The 14,919-nt window shown below is 48.0% G+C and overlaps 1 protein-coding gene across 14 annotated transcripts in view; it reads right to left on the bottom strand.

Moving 5' to 3' along the window:
* Positions 1–14,919, bottom strand: part of mio (GATOR complex protein mio) — a 560,893-nt gene that overhangs the window by 354,496 nt on the left and 191,478 nt on the right. For all 14 annotated transcript variants that reach the window (XR_012826275.1, XM_075682897.1, XM_075682900.1 and 11 more), the window contains one exon: positions 10,902–10,989. Coding sequence is in view for 13 of the 14 variants with exons in the window: in XM_075682897.1 (XP_075539012.1) it covers positions 10,902–10,989 (88 nt within the window). In the remaining variant the exon portion in view is untranslated. The remainder of the gene's footprint in view (positions 1–10,901; positions 10,990–14,919) is intronic.

Here is a 14,919-nt window from a genome sequence, read left to right as displayed (position 1 = left end):
GTATTGATAACCACAAAGGCACTTTCATAAATCAAAGCATAATGAATTCCTACCAGCACAGGTGCCAACAACACGAGGTCCGTCGTCCCCATGCAATCAACATAGAAGAGTGTCTGGCCACTTCCACGTCTACCGCTGTCAGAACTAACTGCTCAACTCTCAAATATCCTACGTGGCACAAACAACCAACATCCGACTATTACCGAATTACTGGCGCAGATATCCAGTAAAGCAAAAACAACGATGCATCTGAGACCGGATTTCATCTGCACAAGCTCAAAGCACTGCAAAGACAGAACAAGGTGTCTGTTTCACCGAGTGCTTTGATGACATTGCACATCTCGTGGCGAAGTTCATACTGTCACAAGAAAGATAAAAAACAACCACAGAATACTAAGCGTCAGATTCAGATGTCCAACAGTGAGCAACATTGGCTAACACCACTACCTGTGCACACCAGAACTCACACTACGAAACAAAATACAACTGCGCATCAGGCCTTTTCTTGTTCACATAGGATCTAGTGGCCGGGAAACATATACGATTGCAGTCTGCAACAGGGAATGCCAGCGTGTTTCAGTTATCACCTATTAAAAGCATGCGCAATGCTTCCCATGGCACCACATGCTGCGAAACAAATAGGCGAAGATTCCTATCACAAAACGATTGGCAGTGATAGCTGTGATTGTGGCACGCGATGACCTGGGTGGAGATTTACCACAATAAAAAACTGTATGCGCCGTTGTTTTCACGTCAGATGGGTGGCTATAAACTGTTCTCGATCGCGCGTGCCTCGCGCCTTTTCTTGTTCACATGGGATCAAGTGGCCAGGAAAAGTGTACGATTCCAGTCTGCAGCAGGGAAGGCCAGCGTGCTTCGGTTATCGCTTATTAAAAACATGTGCGATGCTTCCGACGGCATCACACACTGCGAAACATATAGGTGAAGATGCTTATTGCAATACGCTTGGCGGTGATAGCTGTGATAGCTGTGATTGCAGCGCGCGATGACCCAGGCGGAGATTTGCTGGTACCGGAATAAAAAAACTATACACGCCTTTGTTTTCACGTCAGATGGGTGCCTGGTTATATTGTCACTTATACCCTGCTGCAGTATACACACTGAATGAGGATCCAGGCGTTTGCACTTTACGAAACGTAAGCATCAACGCATGATGCCGAGACGTACCTTGTTCTCTTCTTCTTCGGTCTTCTTGCAGTGCCACACCATGTGCCCCCCCCCCCCCCATTACCCCCTCTTCAAAAAAAAAGAAAGAAAACATACATAGACTTTACATGAGAGTGCCGAGATGGTCTAGGACGAACACGTAGGCTATAGTCACAATCACTGCGGTGTGCAATATAGTCACAAGGCACTGAGAGATGAGCAACAACAAAAACTAACCTAAGCAGCTGAAAACGTCGACTATTAGGGGCTACAGTAGTGTTTCAACCGCACAATGTGCACAATCTCAGATTGCGGTTGTCGACGTCGGGGAGGCTGGCTTCCGTCAGGAAGGACCTTCATAATTCACATCACTAATTCGCTGCAACACTCTTTAAGCTCCAAAGTAGCAACTCAAAAGCTTCTCGAATAGTCCTTTTCGGCGCACGGGAGTCCAGACCCAAACTTGATCACCAGGTTGGAACCTGACTTGTCGATGGCAGAGATGGTAATGGTGTGCATCGATGCTCTATTGTTTCTTTATGTGCACTCGGGCAAGCTGACAGGCTTCTTCCGTGCATTACACGAAAAGTTCGGCATCTTGGGCGAGGTCGAGATAATCGAAGTTGTCGCACCGCAGCTTTGCTTCTAACATAAGTCTGCACTTCAGGGCCGTAAACGAGGTAAAACGGCCTGAAGTGTGTTATTTCTTGCATAGCAGTGTTATAGGCAAATGTTACGTAAGGGAGTATCTCATCCCACGTCTTGTGCTGTACGTCTGCGTATATAGACAGCATGTCAGTCATCGTTTTGTTCAGTTGTTCGGTCAAGCCATTTGTCTGCGGATGATAGGCAGTTGTCCTTCGATGGCTCGTGTAGCTGAATTGAAAAAAGTCTTCAATGAGCTGTGCTGTAAAGGCTTTGCCTCGGTCTGTGATGATATGCGATAGGGCGCCATGCCGTAGGCCGATGCTCTGTATGAAAAACTGGGCATTCTCGGAAGCTGTGCCTCAAGGCAGCGCCTTTGTCTCAGCATACCGCGTTAAATAGTCTGTGGCAACGATTATCCACCTGTTGCCGGAAGATGACAGTGGAAACAGGCCCAGAAGATCCATGCCGACCTGGTCGAAAGGTTTTCCAGGTGGGTCAATCGGATCCAGCAATCCCGCAGGCTTTACAGCTGGCTACTTTGGCGCTGGCATTTACGGCAGGCTTGGACATACCGCTTAACACACTCGGCAAGTTTCGGCCAGTAGTAGGATTTGCACACTCTATCAAGCGTTCGCGTAAAAACCCAAATGGCCAGGCGGAGGCTCATCATGACAGGTGAATAAAACTTCGGCACAGAGGTCCGCTGGAACGACAGAAAGGTAGGTCTTGTTGGTGGCAGCAGAGTTCTTCTTATACAAGATGCCATGTCGTAAACAAAAAGACAACAATCCTCGAGCGATATACCAGGGTATTGATCGGTTTCGTCCTTCCAGATGTTCGAATATAGGCAATAGTGCGTCGTCGGTGCACTGCCGTGTAAACAAATCAGTAATGCTTACAGCCCCAAAGGAAAGCGCCGTCGTACTCAATGTCTTGGCTGGTAGTGTCGATAGGGGCGCGCGAGAGTGCATCAGCGTCTTTGTGTATGCGGCCCGACTTGTACATGATGGTCACATCATACTCCTGCAAACGTAAAGTACACCCTGCCAGCTGTCCAGAAGGGTCCCGCAGATTTGCCAGCCAGCATAACAAGTGATGATCGGTTACAACTCTGAATGGGCAGCCGTAGAGGTAAGGTCGAAATTTGGTCAGCGTCCATACGATGGCAAGACACTCTTTCTCTGTGGTGGTGTAGTTGGTCTCTGCACACAATAGTGTGTGACTTGCGTAGGCGATCACTCTTTCAATACGTTCCTGCCATTGTACAAGCACCGCACCAAGACCAACATTACTTGCGTCTGTATGAACTTCTATGTCCGCCTCCTCGTCAAAGTGGGCCAGAACTGATGCTGACACCAGATGCTGTCGAAGCTCGGTGAAAGCAGTCTCTTGCTATGAGGCCCAGATGAACGATACATCGTCCCTTGTAAGGCGAGTCAGCAGCTCCGCCATCCTCGAAAAGTTTTCGGTGAAATGCCAGTAGTATGCCCAAAGGCCCAGGAAGCGTCAGACATCTTTCTTGTCAGTCGGTGTTGGAAACGTGGCTACAGCGACAGTTTTTGCAGGATCGGGGCTAACGCCTTCCGTGCTGACCACGTGTCCCAGAAACATCAGCTCCTTGTAGCCGAAATGACACTTCTGAGGCTTAAGGGTGAGGTTAGCCAATTAGATGGCTTCGAGAACTTGCCGCAGCCATTTCAGGTGGCCGTCAAATGTCACCGAAAAAACAACCATGTCGTCGGGGTAACAAGGCAGTTTGCCACTTCAGACCAGCGAGAACGGTATCCATCATTCAATGGAAAGTTGCTGGTGCCGAACAGAGACCGAAAGGAAGTACTCTGAATTCGTAAAGACCATCTGGAGTGGCGAAAGCAGTTTTTTCGTGGTCTCGTTCATCTACCTCAATTTGCCAGTAACCGCTCTTTAGATAGAGGGACGAAAAATACTCAGCTCGCCGCAACCTGTCTAAAGAGTCATCGAAACGTGGTAGTGGGCACACATCCTTCTTGGTAACATCGTTGCGGCATTGATAATCAACACAAAAACAAAGCGTTCCGTCTTTTTTCTTGACCAGAATGACTGGGGAGGACTACAGACTGTGCGAAGGCTGAATAACACCATCATCTAGCATCTCCTTGACTTGGGCTTGAATTGCCTCATGTTCTTTCAGCGAGACACGATAAGGCTGTTGTTTGATGGGGCATGCGTCAGTGGATGTCGTTATTCGGTGCTTTGTGATTGGCGTTTGGCCCACCTTAGTAGACCGAGCGAAGCACACGTGGAATTCATTCACGACTTCCTGCAGTGCGCTCTTTTGGTCGTCCATAAGCTCAGAGTTTACATCGATGTCTCTGAGCGAACCATCGTCTGTGTCCACTTCAGAAGCAAAGCACTCCACAATGTCCGTTGATGGTTTGGCGTAGGCGACGGCAGTGCCACGAAAAATGTGCCGATGCTCAAAGGTAAAGTTGGTAACGAGGACCGCTGTCTGGCTATCACGAAGTTCCACAAGGCTCCGTGTTACACAAATATCTTGGGTCAGCAACATAGAAATGTTGCCTTCTACAATGGCTTCACCGTCTTGTAGCTCGTGCGACTTGTCCGGAACCATAACACTTGCACACAGCAGTATCGTGATGCTGTTGTCTGAAATGCAAAGTGCGGATCTGTGTCCAAGGGAGTCGGTCTGTGTTGTTGCCCTTTGTGTCAAGAAAGTGATGCAGCGCTTGTGGACGTTAATAATGGCACCCTATTCCCAGAGAAAGTCCATCCCAAGAATTAAATCGTGGGAACACTCACGTAGAACCAGACAAGTGGCGAGAAAAGCAGCACCGTGAATTTCTACTTTGGCCTTGCATAAGCCAAGCGGTGTGACAACGTGACCACCTGCCGTAAGAACTGGTGCCCCATTCCGGAGCAATGTAGCTTTTTTCGGAACACTCGCCAGTTTGCCACTAAGAATAGAGTAATCGGTGCCAGTAACTGCAAGTGCACTCATTTTTCTGCCGTCGATCAACACAGGTATGTCCAGAGAAATCTGTTCACGGGAACTGGTTCTGGCGTCATTGTGTTTTTGTTGTTCTGCGGTCGGCACAATACAAGGTCTTCAGCACGTCGAGCATCAGTGGCCAAGCCTTGGAAGGTCACTGACGTCATTTTTCCCGGCGTGGACTCGGTGATCTGCCTTGCATCGTCCTCAAGGTGGTATCATGAGCAGGAAAATATCGCTGCGGTGAGGGTGAGCATGACTGCCGTTGCGATGTGCCCGGCCTGTGCTGCTGTTTGAGGAATTCTGCGATGTCAGGAGGCCTTTGGCCGAACCTAGGTCGAGGCGAAGCGATAGAAAAACCCCGCAGTCCGAGTTGTCGGTAGGGGGCCTCCACATACACATGACCAGCTTCGCCGCAGTGGTAGCATAACAGTCGTCAATCGGGTGCTCACCAAACCTCTGGTTTTCTCGCAGGTGTTCAGCGGTCGTCGAAGTAGGGTAGCGGAGTTGTCAGAGCAGCTTGCGTCGATTGCAATGCAACTGGTGACGCAACATAAGTAGGTGCGAGAGCTTGGGCGGGGCTCAGTAATGTTTCTGCGTAAGTCTTGCGCCGGGACTCGCTGCTTGGCAGAGGTGGTGCTTCACTGCTGGAAAGAGGTGCATGCAGTGCCTGCTGTACTTCGTCGCGTACGACGCTGGCGAGGGAGCTGACTGGAGGTGCCGACGTACCGTGTTGCTTCTGCAGCTCATCGCAAACTACTGAGCAAATCAGCTCGCAAAGCAAGACGACATCGCACCTGAAGCCTACCGGCATATCCGGAGTGCCGGCGGCATTCATTTGTCCATTGTACATGTTCTACCGTTGCTGAAGCGTCTTCTCCATCGTGGTGGCTTCGGTGAGGAACTCCACAACAGTCTTGGGCATATTCCGAACAAGACCGCCAAAGAGCTGTTCCTTTATGCCTCTCATCAGATGACGCACCTTCTTCTCTTCCGACAAGCTCACATTGACACGCTGAAAGAGATGTGTCATGCCCTCCACGTACATCGTGACGCTCTCGTTGGGCTTTTGAACGCGTGATTGAAGGGCTCGCTCCGCTCTTTCCCGGCGATCCGGGCTGGAGTAAGCCTCCAGTAGCTTGTGCTGGAACTCAGGCCAAGATGACAGGGCACTTTCGCAGTTCATAAACCATGTGCGAGCACCATCCTGGAGGCTGATGTAGACGTTTCTGAGTTTGGAATTGTTCTCCCACTTGTTAAATGCAGCCACGCACTCGGACTCCGCCAGCCAGTCTGCCACGTCTTCAAATGTGTCGCCATGAAAAGCCATCGGCACTTGGGGATTCAGCAGCATTAGGTAAGTCGGTGTCACCCTTTCCATAGAAGTCGCAGTGGTCGCAGTCATCACTTTTTCCTGGAGGTTTCCAAATTCTGGGGTGAGGCCTCAGATTCGACGGCTTGTGCGGTGAAATTGAGTCAACTCCAATTGTGGGGCGAGGTTCTTGCTGCCCAGTGGGGTCTCCTGCATAGGTTGAGTGTACCCAGCAAGCTCTACCAAATTGTCGCATATACCCTGCTGTATACACGCTGAATAAGAATCGAGGTGTTTGCACTTTACGAAACGTAAGTATTGACGCGCGATGCCCCCCCCCCCCCCCCCCCCCCGAGACGAACCTAGTTCTCTTCTTCAGTCCCCTTGCTGTGCCACACCATGTGGCAATATACTGTTCTCAATCGTGCGCCCCTCGTGCCTTTTCTTGTTTGCATAGCAACTAGTGGCTGGGAAACGTACACGATCGCAGACTGCAGCAGGGAACGCCGGCGCGTTTCGGTTATCACTTAGTTAAAGCTTGCGCTATGCTTCCAATGGCACCGCAAGCTGCGAAACAGATAGGCAAAGATGCTAATCGCAATACAATTGGCAGTGAGAGCACTGACTGCAGTGTGCAATGACTCGAGCGGAGATTTGCTGGTACTAGAATAAAAAACTATATGCGCATTTGTTTTCACATCAGACGGATGCCTGGCTATAGGCTGTTCTCGATCGCGAGCATCTCGTGCCTTTTCTCTCACACATGGCCTCTACTGGCCATGAAATATACATGATCACATTCTGCAGCAGGGAACGGCGGCACATTTCGGTTATTGCCTATATAAAGCACCCACTACGCTTCTAATGGCACTACACACTGTGAAACCGATAGGCGAAGATACTTATCACAATATCATTGGCGGTGATAGCTGCGATTGCGGCGCGCGAAGTCCCGGGCGGAGACCAGCTGCTACCGGGACAAGAAACTGTATGCGCTGTCATTTTCACGTCAGGTGGGTGGTTATATACTGTTCTCGATCACATGTGCCTCATGCTTTTTCTTGTTCACATGGCTTCATGTAGCCGGGAAACATTAAGATTGGAGTGTGCAGCAGGGAACGTCAGCGCATTTCGGTTGTTGCGTATTAAAAGCATCTGCAACACATCCGACGGCACCATGTGCTGCGAAACTGATAGGTGAAGATGCTTATCGCAATACAATTGGCGGTGATAGCTGTGATTGCGCCGCGCAATGACACAGGTGGAGATTTGCTTGTACTGGAACAAGAAACTGTACATGCCGTAATTTTCATGCCAGACAGGCAGATATATACTGTTCTCAATCGGTATGCCTTGCACCTTTTCTTGTTCACATGGCATCTAGAAGCCGGGAAGCGCATACAGTTGTAATCTGCTGCAGGGAAAGGTGACGCATTTCGGTTATCGCCTTGTTAGAGCATGCACCATGCTTCCAATGACACCACACGCTGTGAAACAGATAGGTGAAGATGCTTATCGCAATATGATTGGCGGGGATAGCTGTGATTGCAGCGTACAAAGACCCGGGCACAGATTTGCTGGTGCTGGAATAAAAAACTATATGCGCCTTCGTTTTGACGTCAGACGAGTGCCTGGGTATATACTGTTCTCCATCGCACGTGCCTCGCGCCTTTTCTTGTTCACATGGCATCTAGTTGCTGGGAAACGTATACGATTGCAGTTTGCAGCAGGGAACGGCGCCGTGTTTCAGTTATTGTCTATTTAAAGCATGCGCTACGCTTCCAATGGCACCCCACGCTGCGAAACAGATAAGCGAAGATGCTTATCTCAATATGATTGCCGGTAATAGCTTTGAATACGATGAGCGACGATACGGGCAGAGATTTGGTGGTACCGGAACAAGAAAATGTATGCGGCGGCATTTTCACGTCAGACGGGTGGCTCCATACTGTTTTCGATCATGCGTGCCTCGCGCCTTTTCTTGTTCACATGGTATGATGTGGCCGGGAAACGTATACGTTTGCAGTCTGCAGCGGGGAACGGGGACGCATTTCGGTTATCACCTACTTAAAGCATGCACTACGCTTCCAATGGCACCACACGCTGCGAAACAGATATGCAAAGATGCTTATCACAATACATCGGCGGTGGTAGCAGTGATGGCGGTGTGCGATGATCCAGGCGGAGATTTGCTGGTACCGGTAGAAAAAACAATATGTGCCTTAGTTTTCACATCAGACGGGTGCCTGGCTATATTATGTTCTCGATTGCGCACGCCTTGCTTTTTCTTGTCCACATGGAATCTAAAGGCCGGGAAACATATACAATCGCAGTCTGAGCAGCAGGGAATAGCAGAGTATTTCGGTTATTGCCTATTAAAAGTGTGCGCCATGCTTTCAATGGTACAATGTGCTGTGAAACAGATAGGCGAAGATGCTTATTGCAATACGATTGGCGGTGATAGCTGTGAATGTTGCATGCGACAGCCCCAGAGAAGATTTGCTGGTACCGAAATGAGAAACTGAGTGCGCGTAGGTGTTTTCATGCGAGACGGGCGGGCGAGTATAGCGGTAAAGTTGCTGCGGCGGGTAGCTATATACTGTTATCAATCACGTATGCCTTGCACATTTTATTGTTTACATGTGATCTAGCGGCCGGAAAACATATGAATGCAGTTTGGCCATGTACCGAACGTTGGTGCCAAAAAATTTTGCTGTCTGGGAACAAATGAACCGGTAAAAAATGAACTTAACTCTATTGAGTCTTTTTTTTTTTTTTTGCTTTCTCGATTGTGAACATTGTTGCCAGGAAAAAGTATGTAACGGGAACGTATCAGAGAGGTTCTACTGTATAACATTATCATGCTTGGAGACCAATATTATGGTGGACCAGCGAGATATGAAAATAGAGTACATGCTCGTGAAGAAAAATGAACATGTGTTCTTTTTCGAACTATGACTAACACCATGCCTACCATGTGCCGGCTACCCCTTGTTCACTGGGACTCTCCCATGCTTCCAGATCTAGCTGGCAAGCTGTGTGGCCGATGCCAGAAAGTATATTCTTTAAACACGTAGCCTGTGCCTGGTTGATCGTTGGATATTTGTGGCTACTGTCACTGCGACTGGAAGGGCCTAACAGCCCTTCTGGTGAAGTTATTTTACAGTTCTTTAATTTGTAAAACTCAATCTGCATGTGCCAGGTAAACAACAATGAAAAAGTCGTACTGTGAAAATTTTATGAGCATGAAAGCTAGCAAAAAATGTTTCCTCGGAGCTTTACAGTTACCTGGATTGGAATGCACACTGGTGCAGAAGACCACATGGCATGTGGAGACACCTGTGACAGTTGTCACCTGAGTGACACCTTAACAGAACTCAAGGCTAGGCATACAATAAGAGCATGTATGTCAAGTATCGAAAACGTTTAGAGCTGACTCACCTCCTACAGTGATTGCAGGCAGAGCTGTAGCAGCACGTCTAGGCTTGCTGACGTTCGATATTGTAGCTATGTAAAAGCTCAAACTTTAGTTAATATACTTGAAATATTAATTTCAGATAATAACATCCCAAGCACAAAGGCATAGATTACAATTTCACAGAGCTGCTCAAGGAGATATCAGACAACCATAGGGAAATTGTATCGAAACGCTGGAAATACAATGAAGTGGTCATAATTCACCAAGGACTGAAGTAAGGATGTCCTCTATCTCTATTCCTTATGTTAATGGCATAAAAAGACGACTGGAAAGTACTGAATTAGCATTTGGTTTATCCTCCGTGCATAATGGACAAATTGTACAACAGAAGGTCCCCACACTGATGTATGCAAATGATAGTGCTACTAGCGGACAATGCAAGAAATACTGAGGAATATGGATCAAAATAAATTGGCAGTTAAAGTGCACAAGTATCAGTACCCGAAAAGCGTGGATACAGACTGGAGGAAGAGGTCAAGAAAGTTATCAACCAAGTATAGGGTAATTGAAAATGTAAATGGACAGCCAGTAGTCATCAGAAAGAAAGTGAGAGAAACAAAGACAGTGAATTGGATGCAAAGAATGCAAACAAAATAAACCATGGAGATTTACAAAAATGAAAAGAAAGAAATTAGAAGGAAGAGACTGCACGATACCACAAAGGGCAGTGCCTTGCTATTTGAGGCTCGAGCTGGTTGCCTACGGACAAAAACATATCAGAGCAAATATTCGCAACAAGATTAGGCATGTGCTTGTAGCAGTAAAATTTCAGAGACCACTCAGCACATCCTAATGGAATGCAAAGATATCCACCGAATGAAGCCTATAGGCAACGTACATCTTCGAGAAGCACTTGGATTTAACGTGTATTGAAGCATCAACTGGCAAGCAGCTGAGATAAGCAAGAGAGCTATGGAGTATTGGTGGAAAAAAGCAAAGAAGGGATTGATACAACCAGACTCATTATGAGCATGGATCACTGTACAAGGTAGATCGAGAAGTTTTGAGAAAGAAAAAAATGATTAAGCAGAGAGAAAAAATTGATAAGATGCATGCAAAATGCTGGAATGAAAGGCATGTATAGCATACCTGATTAACTGAAGCAGGCTAGGAGACTATTTGTTGCAACTCCATTTCAAGGAGGATATTAACAAATCACCGTCACCATAAAACCTGACTGGTTCAAGCAGGCCTATTTGTCACCACCCAATCTTGAAGGGGATGCCAACAGAAGCCCTGCCCATACAGCAAAAATCAGTGAACAAATTCAGAATGCACACAGGCAAGCAGTTCTGACCGCAACTCACCCAGCTCGACTGGTCGGGTGGCTGCATTCTGGACGTCCCAGATGTGGATGGAGTGATCACCCTTGTGCTTGTCCAGGCAGGCAGCCAGCTGTGAATTAAGGAGTTATTGAGTAGAGCAAACAATATGCAAAGATCAAAGGCATTACTCTTCTGGGGGGGGGAGAAAACAAATGCAAAAAGGGCTCTAAAACATACCTGGAAATTCCAAACAGATTGCCATGAATATGGGTGACAGTAATCCTGGCCCAGTACAGCTCAGACAGTAGGGGCAGTACAGTCAAACTCGTTTATAAAAAACTCGACAGTACCGCGAGAAAGGCCGTTGAATCAGTAAGGTTTATATACTTACCATTCAAAGCATGCAAAAATTAACAATCCTGTAGAAGGAAGAGACTGCACAAGAACACAAAGGGCAGTGCCTTGCTATTTGAGGCTCGAGCTGGTTGCCTACGGTCAAAAACATATCAGAGCAAATGTCAGCATTATGCTATGATTGGACACCACTTTGGCCAGAAGATAGAATATTCAGGACACTAATTTTTGTTCCCAGCACTTTTCTCCATCTAACTGCAAGTTTACGTTTAAAATGTCATCTAAAGAATGAAGTGTGACAGTAGCTCCTTTGAAACAGTGCCCGGCCGGTACTGGTCACCTGCCATTTCAAAACTATTAGTGCATGTCGCCATTTTTTCTCCAAGAGCTTGCAATATATTTCACTATCAGCAGGACACGGTTGGTTACTGTATCCAATAACGAAGCGTTCTAGTTGGCAGAAAACAGACACTACTGCTGCCTGCCAGCATTTTGCAAAAGTCTTGCCGTTACGGCTCCAGCATTGGCCCCACGCTTGCTGAGAGCCCCGAAGTTAAAATCTTTTCTGTGTCGCTTCAGCCGAAAATCTGCCAAGTTCAAGAGGTTGAATGTCCTCGTGAACTGCTATCAGCAACAACTTAATGAAGTGTTTACAAACCATAACCGCTAACTCTTTCCAACTTTGTGTGGCAGCAGCGTGTTGTGCAGTGCTCACGCCGACTGGTGTTATGTGAATATTGATAGCAACACATGAGCAGCCATTGGTTCAAATTGGTCGAAATCACCTGCATGTCATACACAATGTAGTGCATATCATAAGAAGCCAACAAACACTGACAACAAGGACAACATAGGGGAAATTATTTGTGCTAAATAAAAGAAATAAAGAAACGATAAGTAAATGGAAATGAAAGTGGATGAAAAAACAACTTGCCGCAGGTGGGGAACGATCCCACAACCTTCACATTTCACGTGCGATGCTCTACCGATTGGGCTACCATGGCGCCGTTTCCCCATCCACTTTCCTGGCTATTTATGTTCCCTAGTAGAACCCTGGGAGTGTTAGCCAGCGCCACTACAGTCGAGCCCGACTATATCAAACCCATTTACATCAAATTATTCTATGTATCGAACAAATTCTGGACACGGTATAGTTACAATGAGTATATATAGGAAAAATTATGCTTACATCGAACAAAAAAAGCAGCGACTCCCGGTATATTGAACATCAAGCGGCAGAAAGTGCCCCCGGAAGTTGGCTTTCCCTCGCGGATGTGGGAAAACCCGGCGGCGTGGCTCCATCCAACCGCTCTGCCTAACGTGACCGCCCTGCCTCGGACAAGTCGCCGACACCCCCATGCAAAAAATGATTCTGGCCCACCCGCAGCGCTTGCTCAGACAGCCAATCAAAGGCTCTTGTGCCCTCGTCGTACAAGATGGCGGAAGTGCGAGTTGTCTCGCTGCTTTTCTGGTTCATTGTGTGTGCGCCTTGTAGGCCTTCTCCCGCAGTGTTGCCGTGATGAAGCGGCAGAATTCGCCTTTCGTCGTGAAGCTCGAAATCATAAATAGGATCGAACGCGTTGAGAAGTCGTATGTCCCTGAGGGTACAAGATTCCGAGGAGCATTCTCAGCACGATCTTGAAGGGGGAGATTACGGCTAAAGCGGCCAAACTCGCGACCCGGTGCCTGTGGCGCCCAATGCGTACGCACGGCCGTGTGCGAGTGGTTCATCCGAAATTGCTTCAGCCATGCCGACTTTTGCGTGCTCGGTGATGACTAAATTCTGATGAATGCGATGAAGCCGTTGCCGATGTTGCCGAAATTCGGAGCGAGCTGTCAGAATTTCCGGAAGCTGTTGACGAATCAACGGTGGATGAGTTTGCGAGCGCAAATGATGGTGTCGTGACCACAGGAGAGCCCGAAAACGAAGACTACATTGCCGACATCGTACCAAGCACAAGTGAAAGTGGGCACAATGAGGAAAGCAACGACGGTCCTTGGCCCACATCCTCTGAACTGATTGGTGCGCTCGCACTAGTCGGTGCTTCTGTGCGAATGCGGAAGGTTGCGGCCTCAGCTGCTCCGACGCTTTAGACAATGTCGAAAAGTGCGTGCGTCGCAGGCAGCGAAATTGCCCAAGCAGAAGAAAATGCAGGACTACTTCATGCGAAACTAAGCTAGTTTCACCAATAAAGTGATTTTATAAATGATATGTGCTTTTATGACATCCAATTATTTAGCAGGCTTATATAGAATTACTCTCTATATCTAACTGATAGGTGTTCTTTTGCAAGTTCGATATAGCTGGGTTCAACTGTACTCGCAAACCTTGACGGCGGATCTGGAACATCCTTTTTGCCGCAGGCATCACGAGAACGTGATATTTTTTGGGTGAAGGCAACCGGTCAAGAAACCCACACATGCTACCTGAAGGCATCAATGTTGCCGGATTCGAGACCCTCATTGCGTAATAAACAAACGGGCCCCTCGGTTAACTCCTTTCCTTCTTGTTTACAACGTAGTGCATGTGGTTCCGCACAGAGAATTGCTCAAAAACGAGACTGCCACAGCTGTACCTTTCGAGGTTGCAAGCGATTCCATCAAGGTGCCACACGGAGAAATCAGCCTAGGGTGTTACCGTCGTGGCCTCTAATCTGTGGCCTCCCAGATTAGAGGCCACGACCGCTGTATGCTGTACTGCTTCGCCCAGAAGCATGCTGGAGACATACCTTGAAGGCACGGTTACCCTAGCACGGGTGAAAGTGAGTGACTTTCCTCATGGCTTCTCAAATCTGCACGTGGCGCTCGCTCATCCCAGGGGTCGAATCTTCATCTCGGTTGGACTGGAGCTGCGCTGCCATGCACCCAGCTCGGTTGCAGTTCCGTGCTTCAGAATTTCACGTGCACTCTCCTTTTTAGAACGACCGGATTTGAAGTGTTCCTTGTAACAGTACGGTGCTTCTGAAAACGTTAATTACATCTTGACGCAGTTTCAATAGGCAGTGTAGGAAAACTATAAATGCCCTGAAATGCAGATGTTACAACTGATAGCTTGTTATCAGGATGTGTCAAGTGCGCGAGTGCCGTGATCGGAGTGGGTCAGCCATGTAAAGACGACGACGAGTTGCTACCGCAGTTGCACAAGTGCACCCAAAAAGTAATTTGAATGGCAACAATAGCAACAACCTAGCTGAGAGAAAAGAGGAGACGTGAAACACTGCCTGGGGGAAGGAGTTTGCCAGTGCTACAGGCGCAGGAGTAAAGTTGTCAGGCATCAGGCCTGTGCTTCGTGCCTTCTACTGGACCAGCACGATCTTCGAGAAGTGCGACCTCTACCATGCCAAGGCCACCTGCCCAATGTTCCCAACGTCGCAGCCAAACTCACTCCTGCATATCTGGATCCCGGTTGTTCGCCTGAGGGTGACCGGGATTTTTATTCAAGGGTGCCTGTCTTCAGCACTGCTTCTACACTCCGAGCGCTGCCTCCGTCGCCACCACTAGTTTATCCTGCAGCTCCACTGCAGACCATGAAACTGTAGGCTCCTTCCGACTTTGGTTTTTTCCTTGGAGACTTAATACGTTTTTGTGTGTTTGATTAGTTTGTAGAGTTTGTTTTTCTCTTTATGGTGCTGGATTTTCTTTAAAGGGCCCCTCACCAGGTCGGGTCATATTGAGCCGACAAGCGCAGAGCATACAATGTGCACCA

Source organism: Dermacentor variabilis, chromosome 2, assembly GCF_050947875.1.
Source record: "Dermacentor variabilis isolate Ectoservices chromosome 2, ASM5094787v1, whole genome shotgun sequence".
Classification (NCBI taxonomy): domain Eukaryota; kingdom Metazoa; phylum Arthropoda; class Arachnida; order Ixodida; family Ixodidae; genus Dermacentor; species Dermacentor variabilis.
This window is presented reverse-complemented; position numbering and strand designations above follow the sequence as displayed.